We start from the raw sequence: 24,141 nt of genomic DNA, 5'->3' as shown, positions 1-24,141 counted from the left end.
CATGTCTCGATGTCACATTTTGATAATCCGCAACACTTCAAACTTTTTCGTTATTATTATATTCGTTAAGGTGATCCGTATCCGTGATCTTTAACATTACTATTACAACTCACTGAAGACTCAGATGATGGTTAGCATTTTTTAACTAAGGTAAGTACATTGTTTTTTTAGACATACTGCTATTGTACATTAAACAGCCTAGAGTATAGTGTAAATATTAAGTTTATATGCACAGGGCAACCAAAAATTTCATGTGACTTGCTCTACTGTGTTATTCACTTTATTGCAGTGGTCTGGAACAGAACCCACAATATCTCCAAGGCATGCCTGTGGTAGATAGAGACAAAACTTGTGATACAGAAGAATGAATGAAAATGAATGCATAGGTAGATAAAACCTCTCCTTCCTTTATTGGAAGTAAACAAATGAAACCAAGATGGTAAGAAATAAATGAACGCACTACTGTGCACATTAACTGTGGTTAAGCTAATTTTATTGATGGTCTAGTTATTACATTAATATTTCATTCTTATTTAATGCAACTGAACATCTTAGCTATTTATACTTCTCATAGCACAAATTGCAGTAAAGTCCTTCAAGCAGATACTTGTTCATCACCCAAGAAATTATTCTTTCTACATGGCAAGAGTAATAGCTTTTGAGCATGCATTAGGGAAACATTATTACCCTGTTACAGATCCTGAATAAAGTACTATATTATTTTTGGCATGATTCTGACCAAGTTGCTATCTCTCAAAATAAATTACAACGAAGTTCCAAGACTTTTAAAACAATGTTTGTGTGGCAATGGGAAAATGTAAATAAATATACAGGAGGAAAAAATAGTCTTTAGTGGCTCTAAAAAATTTTGTGTCAAGCCTACAGAGAATTGATTAGGAAAAAAGAGTATTGTATATTTTGTGATTTCATCCTTCTATATTTGAAAAAAATTAGTTGGCTGTGCCTATAGAATCCTAAGTGCCCAATACATCACCTGCCCAGGTATCATTCACTCCAATGGACTTTCTTGCAACATGAGCAACCATCACTATGGATTCTTAGTATGGCCTCCAGATGAAGCCATAACAGCCAGTTGAAAACTCAAAGTATTTCGTTATTAACACAACGAAAGAAAACATGCCACTCTGGGATTAAATGATTTCCAAAATGCACTGGAAGCTAAAACTGATGGACTACATCTCCAGTAACTCAACTGTCCGGAACAATATTGTAAGGCATCCTCTCTTTCATAATAATGATATTTTAAAGTACAAGCAATACAAAGAAACTTTACTATGTAAGACATGACTACTTCTTAAAATCAGAAGCGTAACTGTTCTAGCTTTGCTTTCTATGTTGAAAACACACAATGGATTGAAAGTGTTTTTACTATTAAGAGAAAGAGGAAACACTTTGACTTCATTTGCTCTTAATGGATTTTCCTGTCAATGGTTTGTCTAAATACAATATGCTAAAAGCTGTGTGGGTATAGTTCTCAAAACGGGAGGAAAAGTATTTCAAAGAGTATTTTAAAGTTGTCTTTCCTGGAACATCAAGATCCTAGGAGGCCACTTTAAAATTAGAATAATTAAAATGTCTGCCAGGACTGTAATTAAAAATGACATAATGGAAACCATACTGTATGGAGAACTCCCTGGTTCAAAACCTGAAACCTCATAGGAATGAAGAAAAATAAACCTGAAGAGGCCATATGGACCATATCCTAGTTTGCTTTTAATGTTTATCATGTCCTTTAAGGGCTATGTGAAATGAAGGCCAATGTTCTAACTAAGGTGTCTGGTTCCTATATGTGAAATAGTAAAGAGTTGTGTCTGCTCTACTTAGTCAAGTTCACTACTGACCTTGGAGGGAACCAACGTAATATTAAATGCAGTCAACTAGAGCAGTGCAAGTTGTATTTACATTTAAACAATTAAGTTGGTCTATTGTAAAATCACCCAGAATTCCCTTTAGGGACACTTACTTTAGAACAATGGCAACATCACTGGAATTACAAATATCCATTTTTTCCCCTAAGAATTATTATTATTATTATTATTATTATTTTTTTGCGGTATGTGGGCCTCTCACTGTTGTGGCCTCTCCCGTTGCGGAGCACAGGCTCTGGACGCGCAGGCTCAGCGGCCATGGCTCACAGGCCTAGCCGCTCCGCGGCACGTGGGATCTTCCCGGACCGGGGCACGAACCCATGTCCCTGCATCGGCAGGCGGACTCTCAACCACTGCACCACCAGGGAAGCCCTATTATTATTATTTTTTAAAAATTCTAATTTCATATCTAAACTATGTAAGAGGCTGAGCCCAACAGGACATCTCCCACATAAGGCCACTTCTCTAAGATTAGGATATGTAAGTTACCTACCTAACACATAGAAATAAACATAGAGAATTGGGAAAAGGGGGAGACAGAGAAATATGATCCAAATGAAGGAACAAGACATAGCTTCAGAAAAAGAACCAAACAAAGTAGAGATAAGCAATATACCTGATAAAGAGTTCAAAGTAATGATCATAAAGATGCTCACTGAACTCAAGAGAAGAATGGATAAATACAGTGAGAATTTCAACAACAAAGAGTTAGAAAATATTAGGAAGAAACAGAGCTGAAGAATACAATAACAGAAATAAAAAAATATACTAGAAGGAATAAACAGTACGTTAGATGATACAGAGGAATGAATTAGTGATCTGGAAGACAGAGTAGTAGAAATCACACAAAGTTGAACAGAAAGGAGATAAAAAAAGAAATTAAAAAGTGAGGTTAATCTAAGAGATCTCTGGCACAACATCAAGCATACTAACATTTGCATTACAGGGTCCAAGGAGGAGAAGAGGGACAGGAAGGGACAGGGAACTTATCTGAAGAAACAATGGCTAAAAACTTACCTAACCTGGGAAAGGAAACAAACATCCAGGCCCAGGAAGCACAGAAAGTCCCAAACAAGACACACCAAGGCACATCATAATTAAAATGGTAAAAATTAAAGATAAAGACTCTTAAAAGCAGCAAGAGAAGGGCAACTAGTTACCTACAAGAAAACTCTCATGAAACTATCAGATGTCTCCTCAGCAGAAACACTGCAGGCCAGAAAGGGGTGGCACAATATATCTAAAGTGATGAAAGGGAAAAGCCTATAACAAGGAATACTCTTCTTAGCAAAGTTATCATTCAGATTTGAAAGAGAGATAAAGAGTTTTACAAACAAGCAAAAGTTGAAAGAATTTAGCACCACTAAACTGGCTTTATAAGGAATGTTAAAGGGACTCCTCTAAGCAGAAAAGAAAAGGCCACAACTAGAAATATAAAAATTATGAGAGGAAAAACATCACTGGTAAAGACAAGCAGATAGTAAAGGTAGTCGATCAACCACATAAAGCTAGTAAGAAGGTTTAAAAAACAAAAGTAGTAAAATCATATATATCCATAATAAGTAGTATGGATACACAAAACAAAAAGATGTAAAATATGACATCAAAAACATTACATGTGGTGGGGGAAATAAAAATGTAGAGTGGTTAGAACGTATTCAAGCTTAAGAGATCATCAACTTAAAATAATCATATATACATATAAATGATGTTCAATATGAACCTCTTGGTAATTACAAACCAAAAACCTATAATAGATACACACACTCAAAAAAGAGGAAGGAACACAACATGAAGCTAAAGACTGTAATCAAATCACAAGGGAAGAGAGCAAAAGAATAAGAAAGAAACAAAAAAGAACTATGAAAACAATGAACAAAATGGCAAAAAGTACATATGTATAATAATTATTTCAAGTGTAAATGGACTAAATGCTCTTATCAAAAGACATAGAGTGGCTGAATGGATGAAAAATCAAGACCCATATATATGCTGCCTACAAGAGACTCATTTCAGATCTAAAGGCACACAGACTGATAGATAAAAAAGGTTATTCCATGCAAATGGAAATGGAAAGAAATCTGGAAGCAATACCATATCAGACAAAATAGAATTGAAACAAAGACTGTAAAAAGAAACAAAAAAGGACATTACATAATGATCAAGGGATCGATCCAAGATGAAGATATAATAATTGTAAATATATATGCTCCCAACATAAGACCACTTAAATACATAAGCAAATATTAACAGACATAAAGGGAGAAATTGACAGTAACACAGTAAGGGACTTAAACATCCCACTCACATCAATAGGCAGGTCATCCAGAAAGAAAATAAGGAAACACTGACCTTAAGTGACACATTAGACCAAAGAGACTTAATAAATAGATAATTTAAGAAAACTGAGATTATATCAAGCAACTTTTGTCACCACAACGCTATGAGACTATAAATAAACTACAAGAAAAAATGCAAAAAAACATAAACATGTGGAGGCTAAACAATACACTAGCAACAACCAGTGGATCACTGAAGAAATCAAAGAAGAAATAAAAAAATACCTGGAGACAAGTGAAAATGTAATCACACTGATCTAAAAGCTATGGGACACAGAAAAAGCAGTTCTAAGAGGGAAGTTTATAGCAATACAAGCCTACATCAGGAGACAAGAAAAATCTCAAATAAACAACCTAAACTTACACCCAAAGGAAACAGAAAAAGAACAAACAAAACCCAAAGTTAGTAGAGCAGAAATAAATAAAATAGAGACCAAAAAACCACAATAACAATAGAAAAGATCAAAGAAACTAAGATCTGGTTCTTTGAAAAGATAAACAAAATTGATAAACCTTTAGCCAGACTCATCAAGAAAAAAAGAGAGGGCCCAAATAAATGAATCAGAAATGAAAGAGGAGCAGTTAAAATGATACCATGGAAATAAAAAGGATCATAAGAGATTATTACTATGAACATTTATATGCCAATAAAATGGACAACATAGAAGAAATGAAAAAACTCCTAGAAATATATAATCTCCTAAGATGGAATTGGAAATATAAATAGAAAATATTAATAGACCAATTACCAGTAAAAAAATTGAATCAGTAATATAAAAAAAAGTTCCAACAAACAAAAGTTTGGAATCAGTTGGCTTCATGGGTGAATTCTACCAAACATTTAGAGAAGAGTTAACACCTATTCTTCTCAAACTATTCCAAAAACTGAAGAAGAAGGAATGCTTCTGAAATCCTATACGGCCAGTTTTACCCTGATACCAAAACAAAACAAAACAAAACAAAACAAACAAAAAAAATACAGGCCAATATCAGTGATCAACATAGATGATAAAATCCTCAACAAAATGTTAGCAAACCAAACTCAACAATAAATGAAATGGATCATACACCATGATCAAGTGGGATTTATCCCAGGGATGTGAGGATGGTGTAATATCTGCAAATCAATCAATGTGCTATACTACATTAACAAATTGGAGAATAAAACTCATATGATCATCTCAATAGATGTAGAAAAAGCTTTTGACAAAATTCAACATCCATTTATGATAAAAACTCTCAACAAAGTAGATACAGAGGGGATATACCTCAAGATAATTAAGCCCATATATAACAAATCTATAGCCAACAGCATAATAAATGATAAAAAGCTGAAAGCAAGAAGATCAGGAACAAGGCAAGGATGCCCATTCTTGTCACTTTTATTCAACATAGTTTTGGAAGGCCTAGCCACAGCAAATAGACAAGAAAAAGAATAAAAGAAGTCCAAATTGGAAAGGAAAAAGTAAAACTGTCACTTTTTGCAGATGACATACTATATATAGAAAAATCCTAAAGACACTACCAAAGAAGCAGGACTGGGCTTCCCTGGTGGCGCAGTGGTTGAGAGTCCATTTGCCGATGCAGGGGACACAGGTTTGTGCCCCGGTCTGGGAGGATCCCATGTGCCGCGGAGTGGCTGGGCCCGTGAGCCATGGTCGCTGAGCCTGCGGCCCGCAACAGGAGAGGCTGCAACAGTGAGAGGGCCGTGTACCGCAAAAAAAAAAAAAAAAAAAAAAAGCAGGACTAATAAATAAATTCAGTAAAATTGCAGGATACAAAATTAATATATAGGTATCTGTTGCATTTCTATACACTAATAACAGACTATAAGAAAGATAAATTAATAAAACAATCCCATTTATGACTGCATAAAAAGTGTAAAATACCTAGGAATATATCTAATCAAAGAGGTAAAAGACTTGTACTCTGAAAAGTATAAGACATCAGTGAAAGAAACTGAACACAACACAAACAAATGAGAAGATATACCATGGTCATGGATTGGAAGAATAAATATTGTTAAAATGACCATACTACCCAAGGCAATCAACAGATTCAATGCAATCCCTATCAAAATACCAAAGACATTTTTTATAGAACCAGAACAAATAATTCTAAAATCTGTATGGAACCACAAAAGATCCCAAATAATCAAACCAATCTTGAGAAAGAAGAACAAAGCTGGAGGTATTAGACTCTCTGCTTTCAAACTATACTACAAAGCTACAGTAATAAAAACAGTACGGTACAGTCACAAAAACAGACACATAGATCAATGGAACAGAATAGAGAGCCCAGAAATAAACCCATGCTTATATGGTCAATTAATCTATGATAAAGGATGAAAGAATATACAGTGAGAAAAAGATAGCCTCTTCAATAAATGGTGATGGGAAAACTGGACAGCTACATGCAAGAGAATCAAACTGGACTACTTTTTCACACCATATATAAAAATAAATTCAAAATTGATTAAAGATTTAAGTGTAGACCTGAAACTATAAAACTCCTAGAAGAAAACACTGGCAGTGCACTCTTTTGACATTGGTCTTAGCAATATATATATATCTATATACACATATAGATATGTGTGTGTGTGTGTGTGTGTGTATATAGATATATAGATATATATATATATATATTTTTTTTGATCTGTCTCCTCAGGGACAGAAAATAAAATAAAAAATAAACAAGTGAGACTACAACAAACTAAAAAGCTTTTGCACAGTGAAGGAAACTAACAAAAAAAAAAGTGAAAAGGCCACCTACTAAATGGCAGAAGATATTTGAAAATATATCTGATAAGAGATTAATATCCAAAATACACAAAGAACTCATAAAACTCAACAAATAACCAGATTTAAATGGACAAAAGACCTGAATAGACATTTTTCCAAAGAAGATAGAAGGCAGAGAGACGGCCAACAGACACATGAAAAGATGCTCAAGATCACTAATCATCAGGGAAATGCAAATGAAAATCACAATGAGATAACATCTCACACCTGTCAGAATGGCTATCATCACAGACAACAAATAACATGTGTTGGTGAGGATATGAAGAAAAGGGAATCCTTGTGCACTATTTTGGGATTGTAAATTGGTGCAGCCACTATAAAACTGCCATACGATCCAGCGATTTCACTTTAGGGTATTTATCTGAAGAAAACAAAAACACTAATATGGAAAGATATATGCACCCGCATGTTCACTGCTGCATTTTTTCCCATAGCCAAGAAATGGAAGCAACCTAAGTGTTCAAATGGGTGGTTGCCAGAGGGGAGGGGGATGAGGGAGCAGGAGAAATAAGTGAAGAGGATTAAGAGGTACAAACCTCCAATTATAAAATAAGCCACAGGGATGCAATATACAGCATAAGGAATATGGTCAATAATATTGTAATAACTTTGTATGGGGACAGATGGTTACTAGACTCATTGTGGTGATAATTTCATAACATATACAAATGTCAAATCACTATATAGTACACCTGAAACTAACATAATATCATACATCAACTACACTTCACTTAAAAAAAAACTATTTAAACTAACACAACATTGTTAATCAATATAAAATAAAAATTAAAAAAAACTAAGGAAACAAACACTACATAAAGTATCTACCTAACACACTACTTAGTACACAGAAGGTAATTCAAATATTTATTCACTCTCATTCCTCCTCCATCACAAAGGACCTTTGAAAACTATTAATAATCTTTGATTAAATATTAGTTTGGTTAGTTCAGATTTTTTTTTTTTTTTTTGCAGTACGCGGGCCTCTCACTGTTGTGGCCTCTCCCCATTGCGGAGCACAGGCTCCGGATATGCAGGCTCAGCGGCCATGACTCATGGGCCCAGCTGCTCTGCGGCATGTGGGATCTTCCCGGACCGGGGCACAAACCCGTGTCCCCTGCATCGGCAGGCGGACTCTCAACCACTGCGCCACCAGGGAAGCCCACAGATTTTTATTTGAAAGTACTATTTATCTCTGGAGGTAAGTTTACTTCAAAGGGAGGTAACCATTAGGGTTGTCTGTAATCTCGGGCAATTTTAACTTCCTCAATTTTTAGAATATATAATAAATTCAGGATTTTTTCCTCTCCATAATTTTAACTGTGACTCTAATAGGGAACTCATACTTGTTGAAGAAAAATACCCTTTTTAAGATGTGTGAATCTTAACTGAGGCTTGAACCATGGAAAAAACTTTTAACTACCCTATTAGAACTAAACATTATCAAGTATGATTATTATTGTTATAATTATATTAGCACATATTGAACTCTATCTAACTGGAAACATTTTTTAACCCACTCAGGTAGTATTCCATTTTTTCATTAAAGCTTGATTAATATGCAAGTTATAAGTTAGTTGAGTGGCAACGATGATTTAAATTTGGGTTTACCTTAATAGCATCGAAATACATCTTCTTAGCTTGTAGATCTGTCTTGTCAGACATTAGCCATGCCTTTAGCAAATATTCATAAAAGCTGTCTCCAAGTCCTCCAACTGATACGTGATCTGCAAAGAGAGGGAAATGAATTTTAGACTGATTCAGACTTTAATTCAGATAATGCAGTAAAATCATATTAGTAACTAGGATGCAAAACCGTTAAGTCAACTGCAACTCAATGTTACATTTAAATTCCAACAAATCTCGTTTTCGAAAGATATTCTGAAATGAGCTGATGTGCTGTTAACTAATGTGATATACTTTAAATAATTACCAATACAGTTTTGTAAACATGCAGATAAAAAATATATAATCAACCCTAATTCTAAAACTCTGTTTCTTTAGTAAAAATACCAAATTAAAATGTTTCACCATATTCAAATGTATTTTTAATTGCTTTATCTCTCAATAAAAAACTATGTCAAAGCTGTGAGTATCATCAAATCTTAAAAAAAACAACAAAAAAAACTGGCTTGCAATATAACCAGAAGCTCCTCAGCTTCTTGTATTATAATTTTTATTATTTGATAGGTTTTGTAGTGTTATTAATCTGAAGGGTCAAAATCCTTTGAGAGAGGTAAGAAAGAAGACAGGGCAGGAGAAGTTTTTCTTTTTAATACAGTCAGCCCTCCATATCTGTAGGTACCCCATCAGTAGGTTCAATCAACTGTGGATTGAAAATATGATAAAAAAATTCTAGGAAGTTCCAAAAAGCAAAACATCAACTTGCCATGCACAGCCAAATACTATTTACATGGCATTTACATTGTATTTACATAGCATTTACATTGTATTAGGTATTATAAATAATCTAGAGATGATTTAAAGTATCTGGAGGATATGCATAGGTTATATGCAAATACTGTGCCATTTTACATAAGGGACTTGAGCATCCGTGAATTTTGGTATCCCTGGGGTCCTGAAACCAATCCCCTGCAGATAGGGAGGAATCAATGTACTCCATTCCTACAGTCCCCCTCCACTGTCATTTATTATGCCAGATCCACTACATATTTATATTATTGCTATACAAACAGTCTTTGACTTATAGGTAGGTAATCCTCATTAAAAGTGAGAAAACTGAGGCTTAGAGGGGCTAAATGAGATTATAACATTGGTAGGTGCCAGCTAACTCTTCAGCCCACACAGGGTCTCAAACTTGGAATCACTTGCTCTCTAACATATAACACTAAATGTACATATTCTTTTGCCTACTGTTTGAATTAATACTGTTACTTTTCAAGCATATTTACCTACAAAAACAAAGACATACTCTCTTTGAAATATCATTCCTAGGATTCATAGAGAATTTGCGCATTAATAAGATAGTCTTATTTGGGAAATTTGCATTTGAAGTTTCATAACTCGAAACTAACTTTATGTATCTATTAAAAAAATAAAACCTTTATTAGTTGATTTAGTTACACAAAAGTAAATTGGTTTTTATACTACTATCAAGACAATTTTCTCCTGAGTCCCACCCAACAACTCCACTTGGACATGGGGACCTAAACTTGAACACAGGTTAAAAGTGAATGTATTATCTTTTCCTCCTCAACCTTATCTTAGCCTTGGTCCCTATCTCACTAAGTGGTGCCATCACCCTGCCAAGTCTGCACAAGTCAGACATCAAACAGTCATTCTTTACCTCTTCTCTCCTTCGCTCCCACATTCAATGAGTTACCGAACTCTACTAATTTTACCTCCAATGTATCTCTTAAGTCCATCTACTCCTTCCTGTCCTCACTAATATGATTCTGGCCCAAGCTACCACTATGCCCTGCCTGAGTCTGCAATGGCAAATTATCTGGTCTCCTGCACTGTGACAGCATCTTGCTATTTAAACTTATTAAAATTAAAAAAAAAAATCAGTTCCTCAGCCATACTAGTGCTCATACATGTGGCCTGTGGCTACTGCACCGAAGAGGGAAGATACAGAACATTTCCATCATCACACAAAGTTCTGATGGCAGTGCCACTCCAATCTATTTCCCACATTAATGAATGCCAGAGCAACCCTTTTAACATGTGAATCAGATCAGCCCTTACTTGAAGCCTTCAATGATGAAGACTCAAATCCTGGGTCTCTGGAGACCTGGGAGGCCCTGTATGACCTCAATCTTCTCTATATTATCAGTCCTGCTCTGTCTGCTCTCTGCCCTCTTGCTATATGGTCCCTCTTTTGGTTTTTCAAAACCATCAGGCTGCTTCCCACCTCAGGGATTCTAAAGGCATTGTTCTCTCTGTCTGAAGTGAGCTCCCTGATTCCTTTTCCCTTCATTTAGTAATCCTTACTCATATTTCATATCTGATGCCCACTAAGTTCTCTCATTATACACTTTCTGATAGCACACATGTACCACACCTGCACTTTCATAAGATGGTGAAATTTTTTTTGTCTCCTTCATAAGATTATATGATCCAGGAGAGCAGGGACCAGACCTATTATGTTTCCCAGTCCACATCAGCTCCTAAAAAGCATCTTGCACATAGTAGGTACTCAGTAAAAAATTGATGAACAAAGCAAAATTCTTTTAAGTCAGTCTTATTAAGGACTACACCTATTAAGCCCAGAAGGGCTATATTTTTAAGTAAATATGGATTTTCTTTTGCAGAAAGTCCAGAATTACAGTTTTAATTTTAATGTAAAGTTAGTCTTTTTATAATTGTAAGGCTGATCCCTAAAATAGCAGTTTGAAGTGACCTTTACAATTTCCTAAATAAATCGCCACAGAAACCTCTGACATTTACAAATTAAATAGACTAAGTACTATCTCATCGATAATAAGCTCTGTTGTTATAAACATGATTGCAGGAGACAAATGCAAGTGATGTGTGGTAAAGCAAATCACTGTCCAGTTACTGTCAAAATAATGGGACTAAATGAAGTAATAGGAAATGATGGCCACGATCCAGACATGTCCTTTAGAGTTAAAGCAATGAGAGCTGAAAACTAACAGCCAGAAGCAGCTTCATTTTCTTCTCCCTTGGGTTATGATTCTATAAGGAAGGAAGAAGCAAGCTTGGGCATTTGGTAATTTTTTAAAAAAGGAAAAGGGTTTACATATTTGTTTTAATTAATGTTGCTAAGTGCTAGTTGATTTTCTATTTTCCTACCTATAAAATTTTTATATTTGGAAAGAATCAAAATAAAGGAACATAAAGGAACATAGAGGAGAAACAAGAAAAGGTCTTTTTGATTATTTAGCATATCACTCTCTAAGCTTCCCCCATGTCTGGATGACTATTTGTGTTATCTGTGTAAATATCTTAGTGGCTGTAAGAGAGAACATGCCTGATTTTATCAGCAGGAAAGGACTGTCTACTTCTAGAAAGAACATATATGGTATTTTTATTCCCAAATGTTCTAAACATAATGTGTATAATAGCTACTCAAATACTATGTTCTTTTATAAAAGGGGTAATGTATTCTTTTCTATAAAAGGGGTAATGTATTCTTTTCAATAGGATTAGGTCACATAAAAGGATTCCTAATACTTAGAAAGAGAAAAAAAATCAAAAGAATCAAGACAAAAAGGATGAAATACTCAGTATCTTCACTTCTTAATTTTATAGACTTCATCTGAATCTGAACTTCTCTCAAAGCAATCCCCCAATGATACTAGTAACACCATATTTTATAGATACACACACACACACACACACACACACACACACACACACACATACATATAATGTTGTTATGTTAACTGAAGAAGGGTGATAATTGTTCTGTTTATAAGACACGAAGCCCCATATCTGGCCTCAACAGTCAAGAGAGATTATCATTGATCAGGACCAGATGCTGCCTCTCAGCCACAACTGAGGAGCAGGAGACAAATTGTTCAGAGAGGAAAAACAGAACCATTGTTAAAAGCAGAGGCAGAGGGCTTCCCTGGTGGCGCAGTGCTTGAGAGTCCGCCTGCCGATGCAGGGGACGCAGGTTCGTGGCCCGGTCCGGGAAGATCCCACATGCCGCGGAGTGGCTGGGCCCGTGAGCCATGGCCACTGAGCCTGCGCGTCCGGAGCCTGTGCTCCGCAACGGGAGAGGCCACAACAGTGAGAGGCCCGCGTACCGAAAAAAAAAAAAAAAGCAGAGGCAGATTGGATACGGACTGCATGAGTATTCACAAAACTCAAGTAAGCTCCTACTAGCTGTAAGATACTATGTGCTGAGTTAACAAATATGATGAAGTCACTGTCCTCAAAAGTTTTGGATCCATAGGAAGATGGGTATGTATGTGAATCATTAGGAAAAGACTGTGATAGGAAAGTACCCAAAGGGTTGGGACAGAGGAGGAAGAAGGGGGCGGGCAGAGGAGAAGCGGGTGCTAACAACTTCCAAGCAGTGTCTTGAAGAAAGCCACCTAGAAGAAATGGAGATTGGGCTGGTTCTTGGTAGAGCCAGAAGTGCAGTAAAAGGGCTGAGGAAACAGCACAAGCCAAGACCTGGATGTGGCCAAGCAGACCTTGATTAAAGAATAAAAAAAAGTGTGTCTTCCTTGTGGCTGGAACACAGGATGGGGGTGTGGGAAGAGAGACAGGGGACTCATGAACCCTATTTGTTTTTCCATCAGGAATTGGCCCATAAACAATCCAATTACAAAGGGTCCTTTGTACCACGAAGCATGGCCAAATACGTAGTGTTATCAGTGACCCAGAAGGTGAAGCTGGGATGTTCTAGAACAACTGACTTTTTGTCCCTCTTCATAGTGACCTCTAAATCCTATATCACAGGAAGAGAAAAGTAAATCATAGAGACTTTTCTTCAACTTTTGAAATCTTTCGTGAGAAGGAGAACTTTAAAAACGCTGTCCTTTCAGAGAATCGTATCTAGTTATCTTGAACTCAGAAAGCTACTCAGGTTCTCTTTTATCCCAAATACTAGAGTGGCCCTCACACTTTTTAGCCTCAGCACCCTTTAACACTCTCAAAAACGAATAAGCACCCTAAAGAACTTGTTTATGTAATATCTATCAATATTTACCATATTGGAAATGAAAACAGAATTTAAAATATTTTATTAATTTATTTAAAGTAATAATATACCCATTATATTAATATATAGATTTTTCATAAGAATATGTTACATTTTACAAAACAAAAATAATTAGTGGGAAGACTGATACCACTTTACATTTCTGCAAATCTCTTCAATGTCTGCTGTACTAGAAGACAACTGGATTTTCATATCTGCTCTACATTCAATCTGCTGCTGTATGTTGTTCTGGCTGAAATATATGAAGAAAATTCAGCCTCACACATTTGTACAGTTGGAAAGCAAAGAGTATTTTGATAGTCTTTTCAGATAATTGTGGGTAATTTTTCTTTGGTACTACAACAAAACTTGACAGGTGGTCAAGGTTTTTTAACAGTTGCAATGTGGACTTAGAAACCACATCAATTAATTTTTGTACTATTACATTAAAATCCATTGGGCCATCTTGCACTTTGAATGCACTTTTTCTCACACATGATTTTATAGCAGCATGCATTGGTCATTTGGAAAATATTGGTTCACTGAATTATGCACATCTTCCAGACGTTGATACATTTGATTATACAACATTGAAAAACCATATTTGTTAATATCATCACCAATCTCAGAAGAGGCTTTTAGTGTTGGTGAAAGACATTAAGGTTATGGTGGCAATGTGCAAGCTTTTCAAAATTCTGATTTTCATTTAGAAGCTCAAGTTTTACCTTTGGCACAGATACTGTTAGTTTTGCTTGAAGCAACGTGCTCACTTTTGCGACCACGTCTATCAATTACCCAAGTCTGAATAACCAGTTTGTCTTCAGTAGTTCTTTCAAGTAAAAATGGTGACTTGTGAAACAACATGCGGCTAGTTCAGCTTGCAACTCAATCACACGAGTGCTTTTCTATGAGGCAACCACTATTTTTCATCATGCAGCAGAAACACCTTAAGCGTCCTTTCCATTTAATCATACAGAATATTACAATGATGTGTACTCAATGATTGAGATTTACTAGAATCAGTAAATTTTTTGCTTCATTAAGAGCATTCATGAGTGAAACTGGCATCTTTTTATTTGTTAGCTGCAGTGAAGGATATGATCACAGGTATATCTCACTTTATTGCCCTTTGCTTTATTGCCCTTTGCAGAGCAGACACTTCGTTTTATAAAAATTGAAAGTTTGTGACAACCCTGCATTGAGCAAGTCTATCAGCATCATTTTCCCAACACCATTTGCTCACTTTGTGTCTCTGTTTGAAAATTTTCACAATATTTCTTTTTCATTACTATTATATTTTTATGGTCTATGTGATCAGTGATCTTTGACATTACTATGACTTACTGAAGGCTCAGAAGATGGATAGCATTTTTTAGCAATAAAGTATTTTTACATTAAAGTATATACAGTGTTTTAAGACATAATACTACTGCATACTTAATGGACTACAGTATAGTGTAAACATAACTTTTTTTTTTTTTTTTGCGGTACGCGGGCCTCTCACTGTTGTGGCCTCTTCCGTTGCAGAGCACAGGCTCCGGACGTGCAGGCTCAGCGGCCATGGCTCACAGGCCCAGCCGCTCTGCGGCATGTGGGATCTTCCCGGACCGGGGCACGAACCCGTGTCCCTTGCATCGGCAGGCAGCCTCTCAACCACTGCGCCACTGGGGAAGCCCCCTAAACATAACTTTTATATGCACTGGGAAATAAAAAAGAATGTGTGACTAGCTTTATTGTGATATTTGATTTATTGCAGTGGCCTGGAACTGAACCCACAATGTTTCTGAGGTATGCCTGGTGTTAGTACTATCTGGTGTCTCTGCCATGGCTATCACTATGGCTTCAGCAGTTTTGCCCACCATTGCTTTTGCAATGTAACTGCAACTGTCAGCACAGTAAAAAAGGCAGAAAGTCTTAGTGTTATTATAAAAACATAATAAGCTTTGATTGTGTAGATCCCCTGAGAGATTTCAGGGATATCTAGTGATCTGCAGATCACACTTAGGTTAAGTGGCAACCTTGACTATGGTGTTGTGGTCTCAATGCTAGGGCCTTCCATAGACATTATTAACACAGACAAAGATTTTAGCACATTTTTTCTACTACATTATTCTTTAAGAAAAATACTTCTAAAGTAGCAGTGAGGCATAATCATCTAGGAATATCATATTTAAATATAAAGAAAAAAACTCAAATTAGAGTAAAATTTCAAGACGTCGCTAACATCTGCGGCACAGCTAGACATCTCACTTAGGATTTTTCATTTGCTCTCAGGTGCTGCTTAATCTACCACTGTTTTTCCAAATCAGCTTGAGAACATTTCTTTCAGCTACTCTGCATCTTTATATGCCTGGTTAAAGTCCCTAAGGATCTGAAGTGAGCGCTTCTAGCACAATACTTTCTTCTATGGTGAAGTTGGCTCTCCTGGCAGGAAGCCTTTATCTGCTGGCTTAAAATTGACTAAAGCACCCTGTTTGCTCTTACAATTTCTCAACCCTTAAAGACTCAGTCTCCTCTCCCATCCTGTAGCCAAACAGAAAGAGAAAATGTTATGAAATAGAATACTCTAGCTAATCTGGGTAAACCCTGCTAGTCATTAGCACAAAGGAACAATTTTCTTATCTATATAACCAGTTTATTATAGGCTAGCATCCCCACAGTACCCTGACCAGATATTCCCTTTCTGATTAACAGCTTTAAATGTGCTTACAGATCATCATGCTCACAGTTATGCATGAAAAATGAACAATCTAGTTCCCCTGGTAACATTTACAGTCTGTCTTATGACAGAAGCCTATTTATTAAAGGAACCATGCTCCCTTTCCCCTTTTCTAAAGATTCTCCAACAAGATTTGTGCTTTTCTTGGTGTTCCTTCTCTCTGTTACTAGAACAGTGCTGGGTATCATAAAGAGCTAAAACAGTGCTTAACTTTTTTTTTATTATTAATTACTGAAGTATGGTTGCTTTACAATGTTGTTAGTTTCTGTTGTACAGCAAAGTGAATCAGCTATACATATATATGTATCCCCTCTCTTTTTAATTTAATTTAATTTAATTAATTATTTATATATTTTTGGCCGAGTCGCATCTTAGTTGCGGCACATGGGATCTTTGTTGAGGCATCAGGATTTTTCCTTGCGGCACGCGGGCTTCTCTCCAGTTGTGGTGTGCGGGCTTCTCTCTAGTTGTGGCATGCAGGTTTTCTCTCTCTAGTTGTGGCACAGGGGCTCCAGAGTGCGTGGGCTCTGTAGTTTGCAGCACTTGGGCTCTCTAGTTGAGGCGCACAAGCTCAGTAGTTGCGGCGCATGGGCTTAGTTGCCCCGCGCCATGCGGGATCTTAGTTCCCCTACCAGAGATCAAAGCTGGGTCCCCTGCACTGGAAGGCGGATTCTTTACCACTGAACTACCAGGGAAGTCCCTATATCCCCTCTCTTTTGGATTTGCTTCTCATTTAGGTCATCACAGAGCACTGAGTAGAGTTCCCTGTGCTATACAGTAGGTTCTCATTAGTTATCTATTTTATACATAGTAGTGTATATCTGTCAATCCCAATCTCCCAGTTCATCACACCACCATCCACCCCCCCACCCCTGGTATCCATACTTCCATCCTCTACACCTGTGTCTCTACTTCTGCTTTGCAAAAAGTTCATCTGTATCAACAATGCTTAACTTTTGACTTACATTGAGCCCATTGTCCACTATTGGGATTCAGATAGTTAGGATAAAGGCCTTGTGGTTTTTCCAGGTTGTTCAGTACTGTTCGAATATTCATTACCTACAATAGAAAATGGAATGTTACTATGAAAATATGAAAAACAAGTTTGGTGCCATTCTTCTCTCTTTCTTGATTACATTTTTCCATGTTAGAAAAAAAACCCATTGATTTAAATGATGCAGAATTAGAGCAAAGAGAGTTGCCACCAGCTTACAAAAATAATAACTGTAAGTGAATACAGTCTACCATATGCCAGACACCATAGAAGAAACTAGGATGTATCAGTGGATAAACAAAGCCATTACCATTTTGGAATTTGCATCCAGTGGAGTGAGACAGCTAACAAACAAATAAATATATCAGGTGGTAATAAATGCTATGAAAAAAATACAAAAGAGTAATGGGACAGAGTGATGTGAGGTGGTGAGGCTGTACTCTGTTAGTCATGGTGGTCTGGGGAGGCTACTGGGAGAGGGTTTCAGCAGAAATTTAAAGGAATGAAGGAGTAAGTCATGCAGAGCAATGGAGGAAGAGCACGTGGGCAGAAGGAAGAGCAAGTACAAAAAAGTCCTAAGAAAAGAGTGGGTTTGGCAAGACCACCAAGGGTGGAGGTGAGGAAGTGAAGGGGAGAATGTCGGAGAGCCTAGAGGTGGCCAGGGCCCACATCTTGCAGGCCTCACGGACCATAATGTGGGCTTATCTTATTCTGAGTGTGACGCAAAGCCACTGAAAACTTGTGTTTTTACAGGATTGGTGTGACTGAGGGGGCAAGGGAGGAAGTGGTAGTCAGATGGCTACTGCACAGTCCAGGTAAGAGATGATGGATCCCTGGACTAGGGTAGCAGCACAGGTAACGGGATACAAAGAATTTCTTCATGGATTGGATCTGAGGTTTACCAAAAAGAGAGGAACCAGGATGACCTCAAGATTTCTGGTCTGAGACATTGGGTAAACTGAGGCGTCTTTACCCAGAAAATGAAGACTAGAGTAAAAGCCAGTGTAGGGGCTGAGTCTGAGACATTTTAAGTGGGAGTTGTCTGATAGACCTTTCAGTGGAAGTGTTGAATAGGTACTTAGCTATAGAGCCTGGAGTTCAGGGGACAGGTTGGAATTGGAATTACAGATGTGGAGTTAACAGCCTACAGACAGTATGTAAAGTCATGAGGTTGGATGAAATAATGGAGAGAGTGAATGTAAAAAGAAGAGGTCCCGGTTTGAGTCCTGGGGTTTTCCAATGTTTAGAGGTTGGGGTGATAAAGAACTTCCAATATAGGAGACTGAGAAGGAGCACCTGGCAAAGACAGAGGCAAGCCAGGGGCAGAGAATGCCCGTGGAGAAGGAAGTGATCAAGTGTGCCGATGCTGAGAGGGAGAGGGAGAGGGGGAGAGGGGGAGGGAGGGGGAGGGGAGAGGGGGAGGGAGGGGGAGAGGGAAAAGGAGAGGGAGGGGAGGGGGAGGGGGAGGGGGAGGGGGAAGGGAGGGGGAGAGGGAAAAGGAGAGGGAGGGGAGGGGGAGGGGGAGGGGGAGGGGGAAGGGAGGGGGGGGAGAGGGGGAGGGGGAGGGGGAGGGATAGGGAGAGGAAGATGGGGAGGAAAAGGGAGGGAGAGGGAGAGGTGAGAATGACTACTGGATCTGGCAACACAGCCCTCACTGGTGTGGCTGGGAGAAAAGCCCAGCGGGAGAGCATTCAAGGGAGTGGGAGTCAAGAAGCGAAGACAACAAACACAGACAACTCTTCCAAAGAATTCTGCTGTAAAGGGGAGCTGACAAGTGGGGTGAAAGCTAAGGGCAGAGTGGTGGGGTAATGGGTGTGTTTCTTAAAAATTAGAAACTGATTCAATTGCTACTTTGCATTTGTCAAACACTTTGAGTTTAAAAAGTCTTTCATGTATATGGTTCACAGAGTCCACAAAACACTATAGTTTTAGATAAGGGAAAAACTTCAGAGATGTAAAGTTACTTGCTTGAGGTGTAGAGAATCAGACATGTAAGCGAGGCCCTCTTGCACTGAGTTAGAATGGTGCCGTGAAAAGAATGGTTTACAGTTTGGTTAAATGAAATGCTGCACGTAACAAAACTTCATAAAGGGCTACATTAAAATTGGTGGTTCTTTTCCACGTTCCGTATTACTAAATCTCCCCACAGAGGGATATTGTTTCCAACAAGTACTTTTTTGCAGTGCAGGGTATATTGGAGAATCTCACCTTATCAGCAAAGATGGGGTTTCCTGATAAGTAGCTCAAGTGTATAAACTCCAAATGCAGAGTTCCAAATTCTGCCAAAATACTGCTGCCTCCTGAGGCCCAGGGCCAATTCCTTCCAATCCCACTAAAGAAGAGAAGAAAGTGAAGTTATGGGTCAGAATGATTCCATTTTTTGCAGCTCTAAGTAGAAGTGAAAGAGACAGTTTTTGAATAATGACATCTCAGTTAATAGTTTGCTCTGTATATTTTAAAATATCCAGTGTTGCTCTCTTTGGCTACTGGTTTCAGGCTTTGATTCCTATCTTCAAATTGAAAATTACTTTTGACTTAAGTCAGAAAGAAGTTGTTATGTGCTTGCTGTTGATGAACAAATATTTTAGAAGGTACAGGTGCCGTAAAGAGATATACACCCATTCCAAGTAGAATATAAAATAAAATCAGACCAAAACACCCCTATCGTGCTCCATACCCCATATTAAGCCTTTCAACATTTTAATTAATTTCGGTCTGAGAGTCCAGGGACTTTTATAGACATTCACATTACATACAACATTTTTCTTGGATATAAGATATATTTCAAAGATTCGTTAGTTATATACTCATTCCACCCTGCTTTAAACTTCCTCCCCGTTTACCAGACTTCCTTTCTTATGTTTCCCTTCACACAATTTTACCTATTTTCTAAGGCACTCATGTATTCCATGACCTATTTAATCTATGCTCAAGAACTTCAACAAAATTATGTAATTCAAATCTGAAAGAGGTCAAAGGAATAAGCTTAAAAAATTATTGCCTTGTGGCTCATCTTAGTGAAATGCTTTTTAAAAAGAGTTAGTCCTAAACATACACTGACAAAAATACACATAAAGTGGCTCTTGAGACATGGTCATACCCTTGGGTACAGTTTATGTCTGGAGAGCTACTTAAAATGTCAAACACAGGTGATAATTCAAATAAAGTCAGTGATTCTCCTGACCAATAAATTCTCTTCCAGAAAGCTGAAAACCCACATTTTAGTTTTCATTCGACTTACATTTACTGCATGCCTACACTTTGCCAGGGACTATGCAGGGCACTGGGTTACAAGGATCCTTATAATGGATAAATCACTCTTAAGGACCTTATAGCGTAATGGGAAAGAAAGACCTAAGTGTAAATAATTCCAGTCACATACAGTAAGTGCCAAGTTAAATGTGTGAAATGTTCTGAGCACCTAGGGCCAGGACATGCAATCCAACATGGAAGGGATCACAGAAGGCTTCTTCGAGGCGAGTCCTGAGTAGATTCTTGAAGGGTAAATAACAAGTAGTGAGGGAAGAATGGAGAGAAGGAGAATCTGGACACAGAGAGACACACAGCAGAAGGGCTAGCCAGGAACCTGAGGTAGCTCCTGAGACTGGTGAGTGGAGGGAAGGGAAGGTGGCAGGAGAGAAGGCTGCAAGGTTAAGTTGAAGCCAAACCTTGCAGGCTTGTGGATTTCTCACTTTCCTCTCTTTCTAAGTTGGCCCCATTGACATACTGCTCTTGGTGTCCCCTAGGTTTCCTATCCCCTTTGTTTTTCATTTTACGCATTCACAACCCTGGGTAAACCCTTCCAGTTCTGTCACTGCTTCTGCCACAGGCATGCTGAGGATGCTGATGAAAAGGAAAACAATGGTGACAATCTGGTATCTGACACTGTAGGCTGCCACCCTCTTATTCCCTGTTTCTTTTTGGAGTAAAATCTAGATTTTGCTCCCAAACACAGATTTATAGTAAACCTAATAAAAAATAAACAGAAATAAAAGACAGAGATCTGAAAACCACATATTCATTTATTTTAGAAAATGCCTTACATTTATTAACTTCTGGGACTGAGAGTCAGTTTTTATTTTCATCGTTGGCTTAGATCAAAGGAATATCCAATCATCCAAATAGGATGAACAGCTACTTTCAAATTTTATTAACATATGGCAAATGCATACAGTAATTGGTCACTAATTTGCCATCATGACATGTTATGTTTTTATTCCAACCGTTCTATCACTGACCAAAGTCAATAAACCTATTTAGCAAAACTCCAAATGTCTATGTTCCAGAGAAACTATAAAAGCCATGATATCAGGGCAAGAGGGAGTGATGACTTCACCCTGGAGAAGGAAGAGGACAGCATGCCAAGGGGCCCAGCCCAGTTTCCAGCGCTTCAGGGACTGGTTCTTTTCAAGTTCAGGGTGTTAGAGGCCATGGCAGCACACTCAGATGTGAAACTTAAGCTGTATATGTACTAACTAAAATTCAAATTACTTTTGTATGCAGGCATTTGTTCTCTGCTATTAATGTGGTTAATCAAGAAAAAACCAGAGATATACTGAAAAAATTTCAATATGTTAAAAAAAGATTTAAAGGTTTATATATATATATATATATATATATATATATAATGTCTTTGTCTTTGCACACATTCATATCAGAAGGAAAACAGCACTGTATCACTAATTATACAGGGAGCAAAATATTAAAAGCACTAGCAAAGGATATATCTTGTGAACAGAAAGGAAGCTGGGTTTCCAATACATATATATTTATGTGAAAGTATAGCTTTGGTTGCCATTCTTTCAATCTACAAAATTACTGTGCTTCAGTAAAATTATAAGATCAATGGTTACACTGGCTCTTAAATGTAAATCAGGGAAGGGCTTCAAGAAATCAGATAGGGCATCATTATATCTAGATATTAAATAAGGTCATTTGCCTTTTCTTAGGCAAAGCTGCAAAGACATGGAGATTGGCCTGGAAAGCATGAGGCACATGCATGGGCCATCACAGCTGAAATACCTGTGTGTCGGGGAAGTGGCTGCCTACTTGCACAGCAAATGTGTAGTGAGTCAGAACCAAGTTTTGGTCACTCACAGAACAATTTCTAAGATCTTTTTTGTGTCTAAATTCTATGAGTCTATTGAAAAATCTATATATTTATATAGCTCTAATTTCTTTCTTTGGTATTTTTATTTTTTTAAAACTTTCTATTTTCTATTGCAGTATAGTTGATTAACAATGTTGTATTAGTTTCAGGTGTACAGCAAAGTGATTCAGTTATATATATACATGCATCTATTGTTTTTCAAATTCTTTTCCCATTTAGATTGTTACATAAAATTGAGCAGAGTTCCCTGTGCTATACAGTAGGTTCTTGTTGGTTATCCATTTTAAATACAGCAGTGTATCCATTTTAAATACAGCATATATAAAATAATATATATGGACAGTGGGCATTTGACATGAATATGGTGAGTCTGTGATAAAGGGAAATGAGTCAAGAAAGATTCTGCTCCCTTGGTCTGGGAGTCAGGGTGCCCTGGGCATCCCATGATACCAAAGGCTAAGCTTTCTAGACCTCTGGCTCAAAATGAATTTTATTTGAGAGAATAGGGGATTTTAAACGTCTTTAACTTTAGTTCTGCTATCATAGTACTTTAAAGGCAATCATGTTCTCCTATCTACCTTTATTTTACAAGCACTAATAATGTTTTAGAAAAATATTTTAAAGATAAAATAACAGTTTGTGTTCAGAAACTGTATATTCCATAAGGCAGGCATGAAAGGGAAGAACATTTAAATATTGCCAATATTGTTATAATGACTGCATTTTAAGCCAAATATTGCCAATATTGTTATAATGACTGCATTTTAAGCCAAAATGATGACTCAGCATATGGAAATATATACAGACACAAAAAGGCAATTAACATGACTGGGGAGCTGTCAAGTGTTTGGTTCAAAGAATCCTGGAATAGAACTTCAAACTTTGCTATCATTCTAATTTCATTTATTTCGGTTTCCTCCAATCTTCAGTTCTTCCATTTTAAATTGGAGTATTATTTAAAACATGTGTCTCAACTTTTACTTTAATTTAAAATTTCACTATTCTACAAAGGTAATAATTCTTTGAAAGTAAAACATCACATCAGAAAATAACTGATTATGGCAATTGCAATTAGAAACATGTCTTTTAAAATACTGAGTTGCGGGCTTCCCCGGTGGCGCAGTGGTTGAGAGTCCACCTGCCGATGTAGGGGACGCAGGTTCGTGCCCGGTCCGGGAGGATCCCACATGCAGCGGAGCGGCTGGGCCCGTGAGCCATGGCCGCTGAGCCTGCGCATCCGGAGCCTGTGCTCCGCAATGGGAGAGGCCCGCGTACCGAAAAAAAAAAAAAAAAATTGAGTTGCTATGATTCTTTTGAGAATGTGGATTACTGTGTTGTTGCTCTAGAGACTGTAATTTGAATGTGGTTTAGTAGCAGCCGTAATATACTTCCTCATTCTACTGCACTCAAAAACAAGAAGGTATAATTATTTACCGAACTCGTAACTCTGATAAGCAATGGGTGTTATGTGATTTCTCTTCTCTCTACAGTACTAATGATGTTATTCTAGCACGTTTGAATCCTGTGGGAGAGCTGCTCTTTCGCCAGAGCTTGTAATGAATCAAGTAGCTGGAGGATTGCTCTGGATTGATGGTATATGCCTTCAAAATAATCTTAAATCTAGGTACCTGAAGTTATATGCTATCGTTACT

At 37.4% G+C, this 24,141-nt stretch overlaps 1 protein-coding gene across 2 annotated transcripts in view; it reads right to left on the bottom strand.

Annotated features, from left to right (window-relative positions):
* MAN1A1 (mannosidase alpha class 1A member 1) overlaps positions 1–24,141 on the bottom strand; it is a 170,715-nt gene that overhangs the window by 15,734 nt on the left and 130,840 nt on the right. For both annotated transcript variants that reach the window (XM_060168036.1, XM_060168037.1), the window contains 3 exons: positions 19,588–19,711; positions 17,351–17,444; positions 8,641–8,756 (listed from right to left, as the gene is read on the bottom strand). In XM_060168036.1, the coding sequence (XP_060024019.1) occupies positions 8,641–8,756; positions 17,351–17,444; positions 19,588–19,711 (334 nt within the window). The remainder of the gene's footprint in view (positions 1–8,640; positions 8,757–17,350; positions 17,445–19,587; positions 19,712–24,141) is intronic.

Source organism: Lagenorhynchus albirostris, chromosome 12, assembly GCF_949774975.1.
Source record: "Lagenorhynchus albirostris chromosome 12, mLagAlb1.1, whole genome shotgun sequence".
Lineage (NCBI taxonomy): Eukaryota > Metazoa > Chordata > Mammalia > Artiodactyla > Delphinidae > Lagenorhynchus > Lagenorhynchus albirostris.
The sequence above is the reverse complement of the archived record's forward strand: the minus strand, read 5'-3'. Positions and strand labels throughout refer to the sequence as shown.